Here is a 17,368-nt window from a genome sequence, read left to right on the forward strand (position 1 = left end):
ATGACATATCCCTTTTTTGCAAGTTTTATACTCATTACACCCAGTTGAGCATATTTGTGCATTTGCCTTGGATACAAGCAGTTGCCAAATGGCAACCCTGCCTTAAAATCAAGCTTGGTTAAGTTGCTTTATAAACTCATATCAATTTGCTTTACAAACTCATATCATTGTCAGACCTCTTTTATAGCTGACACATATTTACTGCTAATTGGCAATCAAACAAATGTCTGCAGCTGTGTTTGTAATTTTGACTTAGATACTTTAAATTAACAGTCCTTTTCCATGTGGTGTTTCTTTTATTTTGTCCACTCCTGCACCTGACATACAAGAGTACACAATTTCCAATCAAAAGCTGTTTTCAATCAAAAGCTCTGCTTTTTACAACCATAGACCAGAAATCACAGAATGCAATGGATCAATACATTACATAAATTAAACAGGATAGACAAAAATACAAAAAAAGACTAGAGTTATACACGCACTTCATCACTGCCTTGGAGGCAGGCCAACTTTGGTCATTTCTCTATATGAGTTGTCATGCTTGTATCATCACACTGTGAAATATGATGATATTAGTTGCATTGGGGCTGAACAGAACAAAAAATAATAATAATGTTATGAGGTAATACAAACATATCATGAGAAAAAGATTAAATTATATTTTCCACTAGATAATAATAGAGAGGGGGAGGTAGGGACAGTTACCTTAAGCAGAGAGAAACAGTAATGGATCTTTCTCATGTCAGGTCCCAATGCCAGCGTGACCTCAGGATCAGCATCATCCAGAAAGACTTTCACTAGCTCCTCCAAACTTGGAGAGTAGAAATAAAAAGGAATAATAAACTTTAGCATTTAGCAAAACAATACACGTTAATACAAATATGCATAGTGCTTCTATAGTTTACAGCAAAAAAGCTTTTGTCAATTCAAAATCCTTTTCAAAGATCTCCATTAGCTTCATTTAAAACTTGAGCAATCAAAGGGTTGAGCAGTATATTTGAGCTCAATGGCGGTTTAAAGTTTGTGTCCAGTCAAACAAAACTATTTACTTCAGTGTTCAACACATCCACTGCATTAGTCTGTTGATAAACCATTGCTAGACAATAGTCTTAACATTATGCCGTCAATCATTGGAAGGGGCCACAGGAAAATACATGTTGCAAAGATCCAAATGTATTTAAGTAATGTAGTCTGGACAATGCAGTCCCATTTTCCACTAAAACATTACTGGTGCAAAAATGTGCAGGGGTCATATTTATCTACTTTTGTTATAACCATGGGATTGAATCTTTGGTCTAAAATAGCTAGATGGTAGCTTTAAATAACAAATCAACCAATCAGGTACTTTAAGGTGTATCCATATTGCAGTTTATCAGCATGGCCTAACACTTAATATATGAGAAGTAAAAGAAGAGATGTATTATGTAATGGCTGATGGTGTGGGAAAACACCAAGCACAAGATCTGAGTCCAATCACCAAAGTTCCAATTACATTAATATCAACTTCAGGCAGAGACGTTTGTATTGACAGAAGTAGAGGTTTTCTTTTGGCATGACGTCCTCAAGTGGAGGAGTTTAAGTATCTATGGGGTCTTGTTCACGAGTGAGGGAAGGATGGAACGGGAGATTGACAGATGGATCGGTGCAGCTTCTGCAGTAATGCGGTCGATGTATCGGTCTGTCGTGGTGAAGAAAGAGCTGAGCCGCAAGGCAAAGCTTTCGATTTACCAGTCAATCTACGTTCCTACTCTCACCTATGGTCATGAGCTTTGGGTCATGACCGAAAGGACAAGATCCCGGATACAGGCGGCCAAAATGAGCTTTCTCCGCAGGGTGGCTGGGCGATCCCTTAGAGATAGGGTGAGAAGCTCGGTCACCCGGGAGGAGCTCAGAGTAGAGCCGCTGCTCCTCCACATCGAGAGGGGTCAGCTGAGATGGCTTGTGCATCTGTTTCGGATGCCTCCGGAACGCCTTCCTGGGAAGGTGTTCCGGTCCCGTCCCACCAGGAGGAGACCCTGGGGAAGACCTAGGACACGCTGGAGGGACTATGTCTCCCGGCTGGCCTGGGAACGCCTCGGTGTCCCCCCGGAAGAGCTGGAGGAAGTGTCTGGGGAGAGGGAAGTCTGGGCATCTCTGCTTAGACTGCTGCCCCCGCGACCCGGCCCCGGATGAAGCGGAAGAAGATGATGATGGCATGGAGGTGTCTATTAATTTTAGTTTTGAAGATTCAACCAACAGTGGTCCTTGGATAAGATTTTCCCTCTCTAACCATCCTCTTTGCTGTGTAGGTTTTTCCTCATTTCATTTGTGTGTTCGCTGACCATTCCAATGTTATTTAGATAAGGGAGTTTAGCATGTGTGTCACCTAATATTTATATCCCTGTGAAACAAGAAGTCATGAATGACCACTTAAGAGGTCCTAATGAGATATACACAGAGAACAGACAAATCAAATATATACACACAGCTCTGGAAAAAATAAAGAGAACACTGCAAAATTATCAATTTTTCTGGCTTTACTATTCATAGGTATGTTAGAGTAAAATGAACAGTTTCGTTTATTCTATAAACTACTGACAACATTACTCCCACATTCCAAATGAAAATATTGTCATTCAGAGTATTTATGGGTAGAAAATAACAACTGATCAAAAGAACCAAAAAAGATACATTGTTTTCAGACCTCAAATAATGCAAAGAAAACGAATTAATATTAATTTTTCAACAACAAAATACTAATGTTTTAACTAAAACAGGGTCTTGATCTGGTGGTCCACCATCCACACCTTGATTGTCCTGGCTGTGTGGCATGGACCATTGTCCATCTGGAAAAACCAATTCTCATAGTTGGGGAACATTGTCAGAGCAGAAGGAAGCAGGTGTTCTTCCAGGATAACCTTGCACTTGGCTTGATTCATGCGTCCTTCACAAAGACAAATCTGCCCGATTCCAGCCTTGCTGAAGCATCTCCAGATCATCACTGATCCTCCACGAAATTTCACAGTGGGTGCGAGACGCTGTGGGTTGTAGGTCTCTCCAGGTCTCCGTCTAACCATTAGACGACCAGGTGTTGGGCAAAGCTGAAAATTTGACTTGATGCATTCCTCTACGGTCCAATCCTTATGGTCTTTTGCAAACTTCAGCCTGGCTGTTCCTTGCTTCTCATTAATGAAGGGCTTTTTTCAAGCTTTGCACGACTTCAGCCCTGCTCCTAGGAGCCTGTTTTGAACTGTCCTCACTGTGCACTTCACTCCAGTTGCTGTTTGCCATTCTTTTTGTAGGTCACTTGATGTCATGTAGGTCACTTGTTGAGTGACATTTGAATGAGTTGACGGCCATCTTGGTCAGTGGACAGTCGTTTTTGCCCTCTGCCCGTCTGTAGCTTTGTTGTCCCCAATGTCTGTTGCTTGACCTTTGTGACAACTACGACCTCTGCTGGTTCACCTCCCCCTGCAGCGGGCGGGCCCCGGCGGTCGACGTCACCGGCTTTCTAACACCACCGTCTCATCATGCATTTCACCTGTGTCTCGTTTAGTGCACCTGTTCATCATCATCGCTGTTTCCCCCGGTATATATGTTCCCTCTGCTCCCCCTGTCTTTGTGTGTGATTGTTCTCTGCCACATGTCAGAGCTGTGTGCGCTTTGTTAAGACGCTCGTTCTGTTTATTTGTTCGATTGATATATATATATAAAGGATCTTCATCCGCCACGCCTTCTCCGGTTCCTCCTTTGCTCCCTCAACCAAAGCCGTGACAACCTTGTTCTTATGAACCGCCATCTTTGAAATTTTAAGGATGGAAGCAACCTGACGCTCACTATATCCCTCTGCCAGTAAAGCCAGAATTTAACCCTTATTCAAAGCTTTTCTTTTCAACTCTTTTGTCATGCTGAATAGTTATTTTTTATTCAAAGTTCCTTTGAGGTACTACTTGCATTGTTTTTGCCATCCAGCTGGTCCTATTGCAAGAGGACAGTGACAACTATAGCAGTGGTTTTTTTACTTTTCCTCACTGAATTAGATTTGGTTCAGGTAATCACCTAATCAGTACACACATACAGTGGGGAGAACAAGTATTTCATACACTGCCGTTTTTGCAGGTTTTCCCACTTGTTTGGAGGAAGAAGAAGGATGAGTACAACCCCAAGAACACCATCCCAACCGTGAAGCATGGAAGTGGAACCATCATTCTTTGGGGATGCTTTTCTGCAAAGAGGACAGAACGACTGCACTGTATTGAGGGGAGGATGGATGGGGCCATGTATCGCAAGATCAACAACCTCCTTCCCTCAGTAAGAGCATTGAAGATGGGTCGTGGCTGGGTCTTCCAGCATGACAACGACCTGAAACACACAGCCAGGGCAACGACGGAGTGGCTACGTAAGAAGCATCTCAAGGTCCTGGAGTGGCCTAGCCAGTCTCCAGACCTGAACTCAATTGAAAATCTTTGGAGGGAGCTGAAGGTCTGTATTGCCCAGCGACAGTCCTGAAACCTGAAGGATCTGGAGAAGGTCTGTATGGAGGAGTGGGCCAAAATCCCTGCTGCAGTGTGTGCAAACCTGGTCAAGAAGTACAGGAAACGTATGATCTCTGTAATTGCAAACAAAGGTTTCTGTACCAAATATTAAGTTCTGCTTTTCTGATGTATCAAATACTTATGTCATGCAATAAAATGCAAATTAATTACATAAAAATCATACAATGTGATTTTCTGGATTTCTGTTTTAGATTCCGTCACTCACATTTGAAGAGTAGCTATGATAAAAATTATAGACTTCTACATGCTTTGTAAGGGGGAAAACCAGCAAAATCAGTGTATCAAATACTTGTTCTCCCCACTGAATATACACACATCTCTGATAAGGATAATGAAATAATAATTCTACTTGGTAAATATGTTGACAAGGACCATAGGGAAAAAATGACAGGGATGCAGGGATTTATTTTATCAACCACGCGGTGGCGCTATTGAGGTTTTTCACATAAGCAAGATACAGCCTTGAAAAGAGGTAGATAAGTCCATCTCCTCATAAGGAACATATTTGCGTTTGGGACCTATTAAATCAGGCATAACGTTTTTTTTTAGCAATTCTGAATTCTTGAAAAATGCTTCAAACCATACTTCTATTGCATCAAATGACCTATGTTGAGTGTGATTACATTTGGTACACATGATCAGGGTTGTGAGTTTAGTTTATATGAAAGATGTTTCCATTTGGCCACATGGGGATACTAGTGTTATTCCGGCAAAAAAGGGTGTTTTTTGCAAATTCCTGTGAGATAAAATGGCTTAAAGGTGCCCAAATCTTTATGGTAATAAAGGGCCAAGTGCAGCAACTTCTGGTGCAGTGGAATGCATGTCAGCCTCATGGTGGCGCTGTCACAAGCCTCCAAAGTTGAACTTTTTGCAAGCTCACCACGCCCACCCATTGTGACCTAGAGTCTTGAAAATTGGTATATAGGTGTAGCTCCACATGATGGAAATGTTTGCCAATGGGACACCATAAAGTCCGCCATGATGGATTTTCCGCAATTTAGAATTTTTTGAAAAACACAAAATAAATGTCCAATCTTCACGTACTTTGACATTTGGCATTTATGTTCTGCAAAAGTTATATCAGCCAAACCATTATGTCAAAAAACATGGATGCTATTGACCAATGAACATGTGAGGGGGTGTGGTTTTGCACATAAATAGACAGGATAATGGTATAATAACGGTGGTGCTATAGAGGTTTTTCACATCAGCAATGTCACCATACTCACTCCGTTTGAGATACAGCCATGAAAAGAAGTAGATAAGTCCACCTTCTCACAAGGAAATCTTTTGCCATTGGGACTCATTAACTTCACTTTAATGTTTTGGTGAAACATTTTTATTTGTGAAAAACAAAACAATTTAACTTCTCTGGCAACAAATGTCCAATCTTCACACACTCATCTGGGGACCATGGTCTTCTAAAGGTACATCAATCAGACCAGTATGTTGAAAAACATGGCCATTGACAGATGAACATGTGCAGGGGCGTGGTTTTGCACATATATAGACATCTTCTATAAGGATATTGAAATTATGATTCTACTTGGTGTGTATATTCACAAAGATGATACGACATATTTCTATAGCATCAAATGACATATTTAAACCTTTTCACAAGTACATTTTGAAATATCGCTGAAGCCCCTCAGCATGCTTTCTTAATGCATATTATTTCAATATGCAATGACAATTCCAGAATTGTATATTATGACAACATAAAGGCAAGTAAGGTAGGTAAAACGCTCTAGGCTGTCATTTGCAACATCAATAAAAACAAAATATAATGCAATTGAACAAAATAGTAAGGTAGACGATAATTGGGTACAGGGTTGTATTTTTCAACTATGTCGGAAATTTCAGAAACATTTTAGGTCGCTAATAATTACAAAACATTGACGACTTGATAAAGTTATTATTTGGTATTGTTTTGGAAATTCTTGAACTGATGTATACTTGGTCCTATACATGTATAAATGGGTTACTAGTTAAAGGTACCGAGTCCCCCATGTTTGGATAATAAAAGGAATGTAGGAGAGGGGGATCTGGAGTTTAGGGTCATTATTGACTGGTATCAGCAGATTATAGGGATTATATGCTGTGAGTCTTCTCCTAGAGTTGAAGAGGGGGATCTGGAGTTTAGGGTCATTATTGACTGGTATCAGCAGATTATAGGGATTATATACTGTGAGTCTTCTCCTAAAGTTGAAGAGGTTACCCATGTGGGGGAGGATAGTTTGCCCTTTGGATAAAAACCTATGTGACACAAGACAGATGGGCAACAACTTACCACACCCCTTTTAACTGTAATAAATACGGACTGTTCATGTATTGCGTTAGAGACTCCTCGGACGATTATGTTTGTAAGCGTTTGACGCGTCCCTCTTATTTGCAAATTGCCATCACAGTATACAAGAAGATATTATTCGAAACTGCTGCTGACCAGAGGCCTTTTTGCTGGCTTAGTGATATCAGAATTTAATATATATTTTCATTAACGCTAAATGTATTTTACAATGGTTGTTCCCATCAGTCTATTGACATAGTTTCATTGCTTTTCTTTCCATCTGTGGTGCTGTTTCCAGTGCAGCTCAGATAAATCAGAGCTTTTATCCAATCAAATTTTCCACGTGCTGTCTCCAGGTAAAAGATATATCCTGAGGCCTATAGAATTCCGAGTGAATCACATCTTCTGTTGAAGCAAATGGGGTGGAGGATGTTGATTTTCATATTCTTCAAACAGTCAGACTTCGAGTTCGCCATAATGAGCCTACTCTTTGGCATGTAGCAGCCTTCAAGGTTGCCTACGTGCGCATTTTCCAGGTAGTGTCCTCAGAGAGCCAGCTACCTAACAGAAATAAAACTAGTTAGGACGTAAGGTAGGAACATCTAAGATTTATTTAAACTTTCTTTAGCAAGATTTAGATTTTTTGATGTAGTGCCTCGCGTTAGATGTTTTGTTTAGATTTGTACTGAGCCCTGTTGTTTTTTAATGCACAATGGAGGAGAAGAAATTTATTTGTTGGCGGATTTACTGGCGAAGCCTTTTTCGAGAAAACATGGAAAATGTGAGGAACCAAACCCCCCACCTTGCAGCCCTGTCCCAGTCAGGGAAAGGATTTGTGATGCACTTTCAATCGATCAACTACAAAAAGTACACCTGGCTTACAGCGTCGAAGGAACATTGTTGTTGGGAGTACGTTCTTATTTCTTTGGTAACTGTAATGTCATTGAATTGGGCTTTGCGATGTCTATTTGTGTGGCTACATCCTGTCATACTGCATAATGCTACTGTTTATCCTTAAAGGTTTCATTCACCATGTATTCATGTTTCCCTAATTAGTAGTGTTGTAATCCTCTTGTTAAATCGCTTTATTCCACTGTCACTGTGAATATGGGATAGTTACGTTGAATGACAATAGCCTAATAGCCCATAGGATTAGGCAGCCATACATGCTAGAATTATTAGCTTTGTGTCTATTGTGTTACTAAGTTACTAATCCTTATTGGTAAGTAGGATGAAGTGCCCCACTTTGGAAATCACACGTTTGTTTTGGTTACTGACCTTTATCTACTTGACAGGTAAGCAGGTTAGGACTGTAACCAGCTAATAGTTTGTTTTAACCAGCAAAGTAGTACATACATTTAGCTGTCATGTACAAAAGTTGTCCAGGGGCTGATGACTTTCAAGAAAGGAGTATTTCTATATGGGCTTAGAAAATACACTTGACATGTGGATATAGGGGTGTACCAATTTCGATTCGAACTGCGAAATTGAAGAGGAGTTTGCAAATTCTGTGATTAAGTAACTACACTTCATTGATTGTGGCCATCTGTTACTACCTCCACGATATCCATGCAACTGTTCATGTATAGTTCAAACGAAATGCACTCATTTAACCGTTCAAAAGAACTGTACCACTTTATATACCACAGGCCTATTATTTATTTAACTTCGGTAGCAACAGTAAGACTCTACATTAGAGAACAATAAGACTTCCGATTTTCAAATAATAGCCTTCAAAATATAGGTCTGTGGTGTGTCAATGTGTTGTGTAGGCTTTTCAAAGGAAAAACTGGGGGGGGATGATAAACTAAACAAAATTACAATTTTAATAATATTTTACATAGGTTAAAGAATATTATAAAGTGGAGCACCCAGAAATGGTTAGAGCTTATGTAAGCTAATGTAGAGAACATTAGATAATATAAGAAAATCCTATTTTAATTTGCTTGTGCTCTTTTGCTTTGGAGCTTGATTGTGTAATACATCCAACCACACTAGACATGTTCACACGGCACCTTAGCCTAGGGCTAAGAGCATCCTAAGCCCTGGACTAAGGGCTTCATAAACCCAGGTCTAACCAAGCGTTCACACTTGCATATTTTGAAGTTGTAAAGCACCAACCTTAGCCTAGGAGCTAGCCCAATATATATTTTTTTTCAAAATAACCAGTGAGAATTGGGGTCAAGAACCAAACCATAGAACATTTATTGTACCATCACAAAACCTGCTCTTTCCCTTAATTTAATGATATAATATGAAATCATGGGGCACAATATACAGCAAAACTGTATATTGTTGTCCCTCTTTAACCTCCAATGCAACATACTATACTTTACCTGAAATTCATATTGTCTCATTAGTTAGCAGCTAGTTGCTTTTATTAGGTTACTCCATCGAACATTATTCTGATGACATGAACATTATATCAAAGAGTTTAGCTATTAATAATTTGCCGTTTACATATGGTGTTATGTTTTCCAGCCTCAGTAGCTAATCTATGCTCAGTAGCTGTTTTCATTTGTACAATGACTTGCTACTTTAGCCAAATATTGAGGTGAATGCAATGTTGCCATGATTATTTCATTTAAGAAAAATGACTTAGCAGTGTCCAAAATATGGCTAAGGTGTAATTTCTGTTTTCTTTTGCTTCTACAATTCCACTAATAACTGAGGGCTAAACTTATCAATTGCACCTTTTTAATTATAGACATAGAAGTTAAATTAAAATGAAATCTGAGTTGTAATTTAACAAAAACACATGGGCACATGGGCTTCATGCTCATGCCCTATTATAAAAGTATACATATTTTTATAATAAGAATAGGGAGGATATTTTCCAAATGAATTAACATCTGGAAAGTTATTGTTTTTTTTGTTGCCCCCTGTAGATGTCTTTTTTATCACAAAAATGTATCAATTCTAAGATAAATATTTTGCTCAAGCATTGATTTTAATATGCATACTTAAGTAAACATAACTTTGAAAATTGTAATGATTATCTGTTCTGACCCCATCATTATTTTACAACAAGCAAAAGTTTAAATCATTAATATGCTCTTTACTGGGGAGGATTGAGAAAGTCATATTTATCATACAATTAGGCTACATTTATTACATTCTGAAAATTTCAAACAACGTTAGTTAGAATGTTTGGACCATTGTTAGGTGTTGTACTGCTCTGATAGTGTCTATATTATTTGATGCAGACATTTTATTATAATACCACTTGAGGCAAATGTCCGAAAAAAATTGTGCAATGAAACATGCAAGTAAATTAAGTTTGGCCAAACAGTGGTGGCATAATAGCTATAACTCAATATCTGTTGTAATCTCACTGAGTGAAAAAGGGCATTACATGATCGTTGTGTCTTCAACCACTACACCACGGTGCTTGCCCAGTGTCGGTATAGCATCTTGACATTAGATAATTTTGTCACCTATTAACATCACACCAAATTTGAATATTTCGCTAGACACCATTAAGCATTGTGTTAAACTGACTTACGTTATAAGAATTAGCAAGTTCTAGCGAGACTGAATATGAACTTTACACTGCCAAAGCGATTTCATGGCACAAAAACTTTCCTTTTTATTTGTTACAACTGGTAGCATGAGGCAGTATCTGCAGGCCATAGCCAGTAAGTTTTTGTCTATGGTGACCCAAAAAGGAATGCGCTGATGCGTACTTCGAAAATCCACCAGAATTAATCGCAATATAACCGTGAACAGTTTCATTTTAGGCTTACTTACAGTAAGGGCTACTGAAGGTTGTAACCAGCTATGTTTTTGTCTGTCCAGAACAAATCCTTATGCATAATCTGATTTGACTGTGCCGAGATTGGAACACATGACCTGTTAGTTGCAGGTCCGCATCTTTAACCATTACGCTATATAACAAGGGGTAGTCAGCCACTCACTCATTCAATAAGAGACATTCGCTCTTCTTGGCCAGGTCCTCTTACATGGTCCGGCAAAAAAGTATTGACACCATTCATAAAATTCAGACAAAGAAAAATGCTAAAAATGAAAGCAATATTTTTCAAAGACAACTTTTAATTTTTCTGCTAAATCTAGGTTTAAAAACTACTGGCATCTCTAAAGAATATTTTAAATAAAACAAACAAAGTGGTGTCTGTTTTGAAATGCTATGGTTTTTCGGTTCTTTCAGTCTCCTGGAAATGTACTGATACTATTCAGCTTGCCTGCAATTAAATGTTGCAGGCATGTAAAATCCTTTTGTCATCCATCACCATGGGTTAAACTAAAGAGCTATCAACTGAAAGGCAACAGTTGGTTTTTGACCTACACAAATCAAGTGAAGGATAATAAAAAAAAGTTAAACAGTTGAAAATACAACTAAGCAAGGTCAGTTGCTCAGAAAGTTTACCAAGAACTGGAAACATGCATATTGCCCATAAGTAAGGGTACAAAGATGGTGAGGGAGGCAAAGAAGAATCCAAGGATCTCAGTTTCATAACTGCACAGTCTAGTGGAATCTTGGGTTTATCGAGCCTAAAAACCAAAATAATTGAAAGGTGTTCATGAATCCCCTTATATTTGAGCCCAAAATATTAATTATTGTTTGTGTGATGTATTTTTTGCATTACATTTTGCTCAATTTCATGAAGGGTGCCAAAACGTCTTGAGTTGATTGTAAATTGCAACATAATCCATAACATACAATATTGGAACATCGTCAAATTTGGGTGCTGAAAGAAAACCAGTTGACAACCACAATATATAGTCATTACAGCGTAATGCCAAGTGAATTAAACTTCAATCTGTCCAGTTAGGAAGCATAAGCAATTGTGAATCAATGTCACCTGTTTTGGTGCAAATGAAAAAGACAACAGGTGCACTGGAGAGGCAACAGCAAGACAACCCCCAAAAGTGGTTTTGCAGGTGGTGGTCACAGACAATTGCCCTCTCCTTATCCTTCCTGACTGATTCTAATCTAGTTTTGAGTTTCTTCTCTAGTTTTGCGTAGTGTCCTTGTCACTACTGGTAGCATGAGGCGGTACCTGCAGCCCATTCAGGTTGCACAGGCAGTCCAGCTCCTCCAAGATGACACATCCATACGTGCCGTCACATGAAGGTTTGCTGTGGCCCCCAATACAGTCTTAAGAGCATGGAGGAGATACCAGGAGATGTGCCGTTACACGAGGAGAGCTGGCCAGGGCGATAGAAGGGCATCAACCCAGCAGCAGGACCGGTATCTGCTCCTTTGTGTGAGGAGCAACAGGAGGAGCACTGCCAAAGCTCTTCAAAACGACCTCCAGTGGGCTACTGGTGTGCGTGTTTCTGACCAGACTGTTAGAAACAGACGCTATGAGGCTGGCATGAGGGCCCGATTTGTTTTAGCGTTGGCACCATGCAGCTTTACTGGCATTGGCACCCCATTTTCTTCAGAGATGAGAGCAGGTTCACACTGAGCACATGTGGCAGATGTGAGTCTGGAGAAGCCATGGTGAACATTATGCTGCCTGCAACATCATCCAGTATGACCTGTTTGGCGGTGGGTCTGTGATGGTCTGGGGAGGCATATCCTTGGTGGGTCGCACCTCCATGTGCTAGCCAATGGTACCCTGACTGTTTTTAGGTACCGGGATGAAATCCTCCGGCCCATCGTCAGACCTTACGCTGGTGCAGTGGGCCCTGGGTTCCTTCTTGTGCAGGACAATGCCCGGCCTCATGTGACCAGTGTGTAGGCAGTTCCTGGATGATGAAGGCATTGATACCATTGACTGGCCCACACGTTCCCCATACATGAATCCAACTGAGAACCTCTGGACCGTTATGCATCGGTGCATCCGACACCCTCAAGTAGCACCACAAACAGTCCAGGAGCTCACTGATGCCCTCATCCAGGGCTCATCAGGAGCATGCCCAGACTTCAGGACTTTGCCCAGATGTCGGAAGTGCATACAGGCATGTTGGGGCCAAAAACTCTACTGAGTCACATTATGAGTTGCCGTGATGAAATTCAAACTAGTTGAAACAGCCTGTGATTTGTTGTGGAAATTTCTTTAATAATGTATTCTAACTGATTAGACGACTGACCAACTGTTTAAATGAGAAAAGGAATGTTGGTTGTGCTGTGGGAAAGGAAGTATGAGGTGTTAAGGTAAACATGAAGCTCCAGCAGGATGGGGGTAGATGCAGATCAATGGGTTTTAGGACAGGATAGGAGAAGATACACAACAGGGGGCAGTAAGGATAAGGTGGGGGAAGATAACATTTGACTTGTGTGATAGAACAAAGGGAATGTGTTTGATTGACATGAGACAGATGGCAGCATCTTACCACACCCCTTTTTCTATGTAATAAATACTGCCGAAATTATGTTTTATTTAGAGACTATTCACTGTTACTTTGTAACCTGCGTACTCTCTCCTTGCAAGTATATTAAAACCGTTTATTGTGCAATTGATTTCTCCTGTCTTACCTACCATTTTCATAGAACTGTTTTGCACTTTAGAAATTGCCATCACAGATTTCAGTTGTTTACTTAGATTTTTGGAGTGAGTTTGAATCCAGCCCTCAATCAGTTGTAGATTTTGGTTTAAATGGACCATTGTTTCATCATTTTGTTCTTAACAAATTACACAATGTACAGTAAAGATTTTCGTCTTTAATTAAATTCCTTCATCAAGACCCGATGTGTGATTTAAGTATTCCCTTAATTTTTTTGAGCAGTGTAGATCTGGAAATGTTACACCAAATAAGCCAAGATCAGTTGATACAAACAACTTGCATAAACAAGTAAAAAAATAAATGGAGGCCCATCAGTAAATTAAGTCACTGCAGACATCCTTACATTTATGTGTGTGTTTTATCACAGATAGGAAAAACTGGTGATAATCAATAAAGCTGAGACAGGAAATTGTAAAAATTATGCATTGCAGATGCAGAGAGAGGTAAAGAGATCAGAATTGCTGGGAAGTAATGCCAACACTAACTGAAATCCCAGGGGTCTGTATCTGAGGTAATTAGCCTCCAAATGGAAGTGAGCTGAAACCTAGCAAAACCTTGGAAGAAAAACACAATGCCGACATTCCTGTAGCTACAGAACAGGGCACCTTCAAACTTTCTCTAAAGTAGGGTAAACATGTTTAGTTATATGCCACACTGTTAAACACTTTACAAAGAAAATATTTAATATATATATTTTGGCCCAGAATTTTAACACTGTCAGGCAAGCAGAAAATAATATTGCTTTAACATCATGCTATTAGTAGCTACATTGGCACTATTTCCCATCTCAAATAACAGTTTAAATGATGGATCATATACAGTTAGGTCCGGAAATAATTGGACACTGACACAAGTTTTGTTATTTTGGCTGTTTACCAAAATATATTGGTTACAGTTAATTAATATGGGATTAAAGTGCAGTCTCTCAGCTTTAATTTGTGGGTGTTCACATCCAAATTTGAGGAATGTTTTAGTAATTACAGCTCTTTAACATACACACAACATGACAATTAACATACACACAACAACCCAACATCATGATTAAACAATCCCTGTAGTCCATTGAACAATCGAAAATACCCCCTTGTCCGTAACATGATTCATGCTACAATATTATACAAAAGACTCATGCATATCCTGTGGTACCTGTGAAAAATTATACCTGTAAATAGAGAAAGATTCTACCTTTAATAGGGAAAGATTCTACCTTTAACAAGGACGGGTCCACTATTGAAACATACCAGGACAGTCATCATAATGTCGATCATTAAGCAACATCACAAGAAACATCGAAGTCCAATATTAGGATAGTTATCATACAGTGTCCTGTCTTGTGAGAAACAAACATTCATACATATGAAATCTCCATATCAGTTAATTTAGGAAAAATCGTTGATCGTAAGGAATGAAGCTAGTTTCTAATCAATTGTTTTGTAGTTCTTGTGTTCAGTCTTCACTGTCTTGCATCAGTGATATATCAGTTATTGCAGTCAATGCCATGTGGACGAAGCAAATTACCTGGTTGTCCGAACAAGTCAGTGTAGGTCAAGGTTTATTTTTGTCAAATGCACCAATCAATGCAGTGTCATCCGGCACAATTAAATTCTTGTGACATGGCACCTGACAACAACGTAGTGAGAATTAAGAAGAGTTTATGAGCAAAATACAGCTACACAGAAAATAGTAATAGAATAAAGCAACAATATACAAAATTGTACACTAGCAGCACTTTAAAAAGAATACTGTAAACGAGCAGCAATCTGGGTAGTATTTGAACATTTAGATATGACAACTATGGCAGTAATAAACATAAGTGTAAACTAGCAGCAATTGGATATAATTATTTAATATTATATATATATATCAGTGCAATAAGCTTATGAATGGTGGAATAGCACACTACAACGATGTAGTGAGAATTTAAGAGAAATTCACAAAGCAAAAATATAACAATAGGATAAAGCAATAATATACTACATAACACTGTACATAACGTCAGTTTAAAAAAAGTACTGTAAATTAGCAGCAATATTGGTAGTAGTTTTGGGAGTAGTAACAGTATGGTAGAAGCATTGATTATTATAGATACATATGAATGGTACAGGCAAAGGAATATTCTAATGCCCATTAAAAGTACCTGAAAGGACATCAGAGCATCTGGAATGTTCATGTGTGATCAGTAAGTTTCTCCTGTCTCTCCTGTCTTCATTTGAATCCATCGCCCTACAGTTGAATGGGCCTACTCCTACTATCGTGGCCACTGTCTTTCGTCCACCGAAGCCCAATAATGATTTTATAAATAAATTCAGCGCTTTTCTTACCCATATTATGTTTCCCCTACCGATAATTTAATATACATATGGATAATATCAATAATGCTTATACAAGGGATTGCCTGGACAGTTTTGGATTGAAGTAACATATCAACTTTCCCACTCACTCCAAAGGTCATGTTTTGTACTTGATATGCTGCTCTGCTGTTACTCCAACTAGTTGTACTGCAGATGATCTTCCCATCTCTGATCACACATTAATGAATGGTTTCTCATTATAATGAAGGACTACATATTTTAAATTCTCTGGCCCCTTTAAAAACCTGGACTGTTTTCTTCACCCATTCTGCCCCATGGTTTACATCTGAACTACGCCAGATCAAAGTAAAAGGTTGTCGCTTGGAACGCCTTTATGAGAAAACTGGACTCATTGTGCACAAAGAAATGTATAAGGACCACATTGTAAATTACAAGGATGCTCTTTCTACAGCCAAAACCATTTATTATGCTAGCTTAATTAGTTCAGGTGAAGGAAACACCAGAGCCCTTTTCTCCATGGTCAATAACATTTTACAACCACCGGACTCTCTTGCACCTCATCTGTACTCAAATGCCTATTGCAACTCCCTAATGTCATTTTTATTGCCAAAGTTCATAAGATCCACCAGCAACTGAAAACTACTACCTCTTACAGTCTGTCTCTCTCAGGTCTCTCAGACCCTCTTTCTAGTGCATTTTCAAGTTTCACGGTTCCTTCTGTTGCTGAAATATCCGACCTTATTCAAAAGTCAAAGCCAACTACCTGTCAGCTAGACCCTCTACCTACATCCCTGGTAAAATCCTATTTATCCTTTCTCTCCTCCCTAATAACTACCATTATACATTATTTTCTCACCTCTGACACTGTTCCTTCACCTTAGAAATCTGCTGCAATAACTCTTATACTTAAGAAACTGGACCAACAGACCAACAAGAAACAGACCAACAATTTCAATAACATCCATCCTATTTCTAATCTGCCTTTGCTATCTAAAATCCTGAAAATAACATTTGTATCTCAGGTTCATGCACACTTGTCTGACAATAACCTCTATGAAGAATTTCAATCTTGCTTCCGCCACTACCATAGCACTGGAACAGCACTGGTAAAAATCACTAATGAGCTTCTTGTGGCAGCTGACTCTGGACTATTAACCATTCTCATCCTCCTTGATCTGAGTGCGGCCTTTGATATCATCTCTCATAACATCCTCCTTGACAGACTAGTCTCTATTGGTATAACTGAGACACCTTTGGACTGGTTTAAATCCTCTCTCTCTAGCCACACTCAATTAATCCAACTCAGAACATTCAAATCACATCCATCTCTTGTCATTACCGGTGTTCCCCAGGGCTCTGTCCTGGGGCCTCTTCTGTTTATCATCCATCTACTTCCTCTTGATCATATTTTTCGTAAATTCAATATCCATTTCCACTGCTATGCGGATGACACCCAGCTATAACTGTCAACTAAACCTAACTCAACCCTCCCACCCACTTCCCTCTCTGATCAAATCTTGGTTTTCCTTTCTCAAACATAAAAATGACAAAACGGAGGTTCTCCTTTTTGGCACCAAATCCACTCTGACAAAACATGACAGTACTTGCTTTCCATTGATAACTCCTCAATTTCTCCCTCCCCTCAGGTTAAGAGTCTGGGTGTCATCCTCGACAGCACACTTTCATTTCAAGCTCACATTAATAATGTGACTCGGTCTGCATACTTCCATTTACATAACATCAATTGTCTCAGTCCGTCT

At 39.2% G+C, this 17,368-nt stretch overlaps 1 protein-coding gene across 3 annotated transcripts in view; it reads right to left on the minus strand.

Annotated features, from left to right (window-relative positions):
• The window catches only part of kif6 (kinesin family member 6), a 273,774-nt gene that overhangs the window by 159,513 nt on the left and 96,893 nt on the right, over nucleotides 1-17,368 (minus strand). For all 3 annotated transcript variants that reach the window (XM_020044540.1, XM_029125384.2, XM_013131828.4), the window contains exon 11: nucleotides 706-811. In XM_020044540.1, coding sequence (XP_019900099.1) covers nucleotides 706-811 — 106 coding nt within the window. The remainder of the gene's footprint in view (nucleotides 1-705; nucleotides 812-17,368) is intronic.

This window comes from Esox lucius, chromosome 15 (genome assembly GCF_011004845.1).
Source record: "Esox lucius isolate fEsoLuc1 chromosome 15, fEsoLuc1.pri, whole genome shotgun sequence".
Classification (NCBI taxonomy): Eukaryota; Metazoa; Chordata; class Actinopteri; order Esociformes; family Esocidae; genus Esox; species Esox lucius.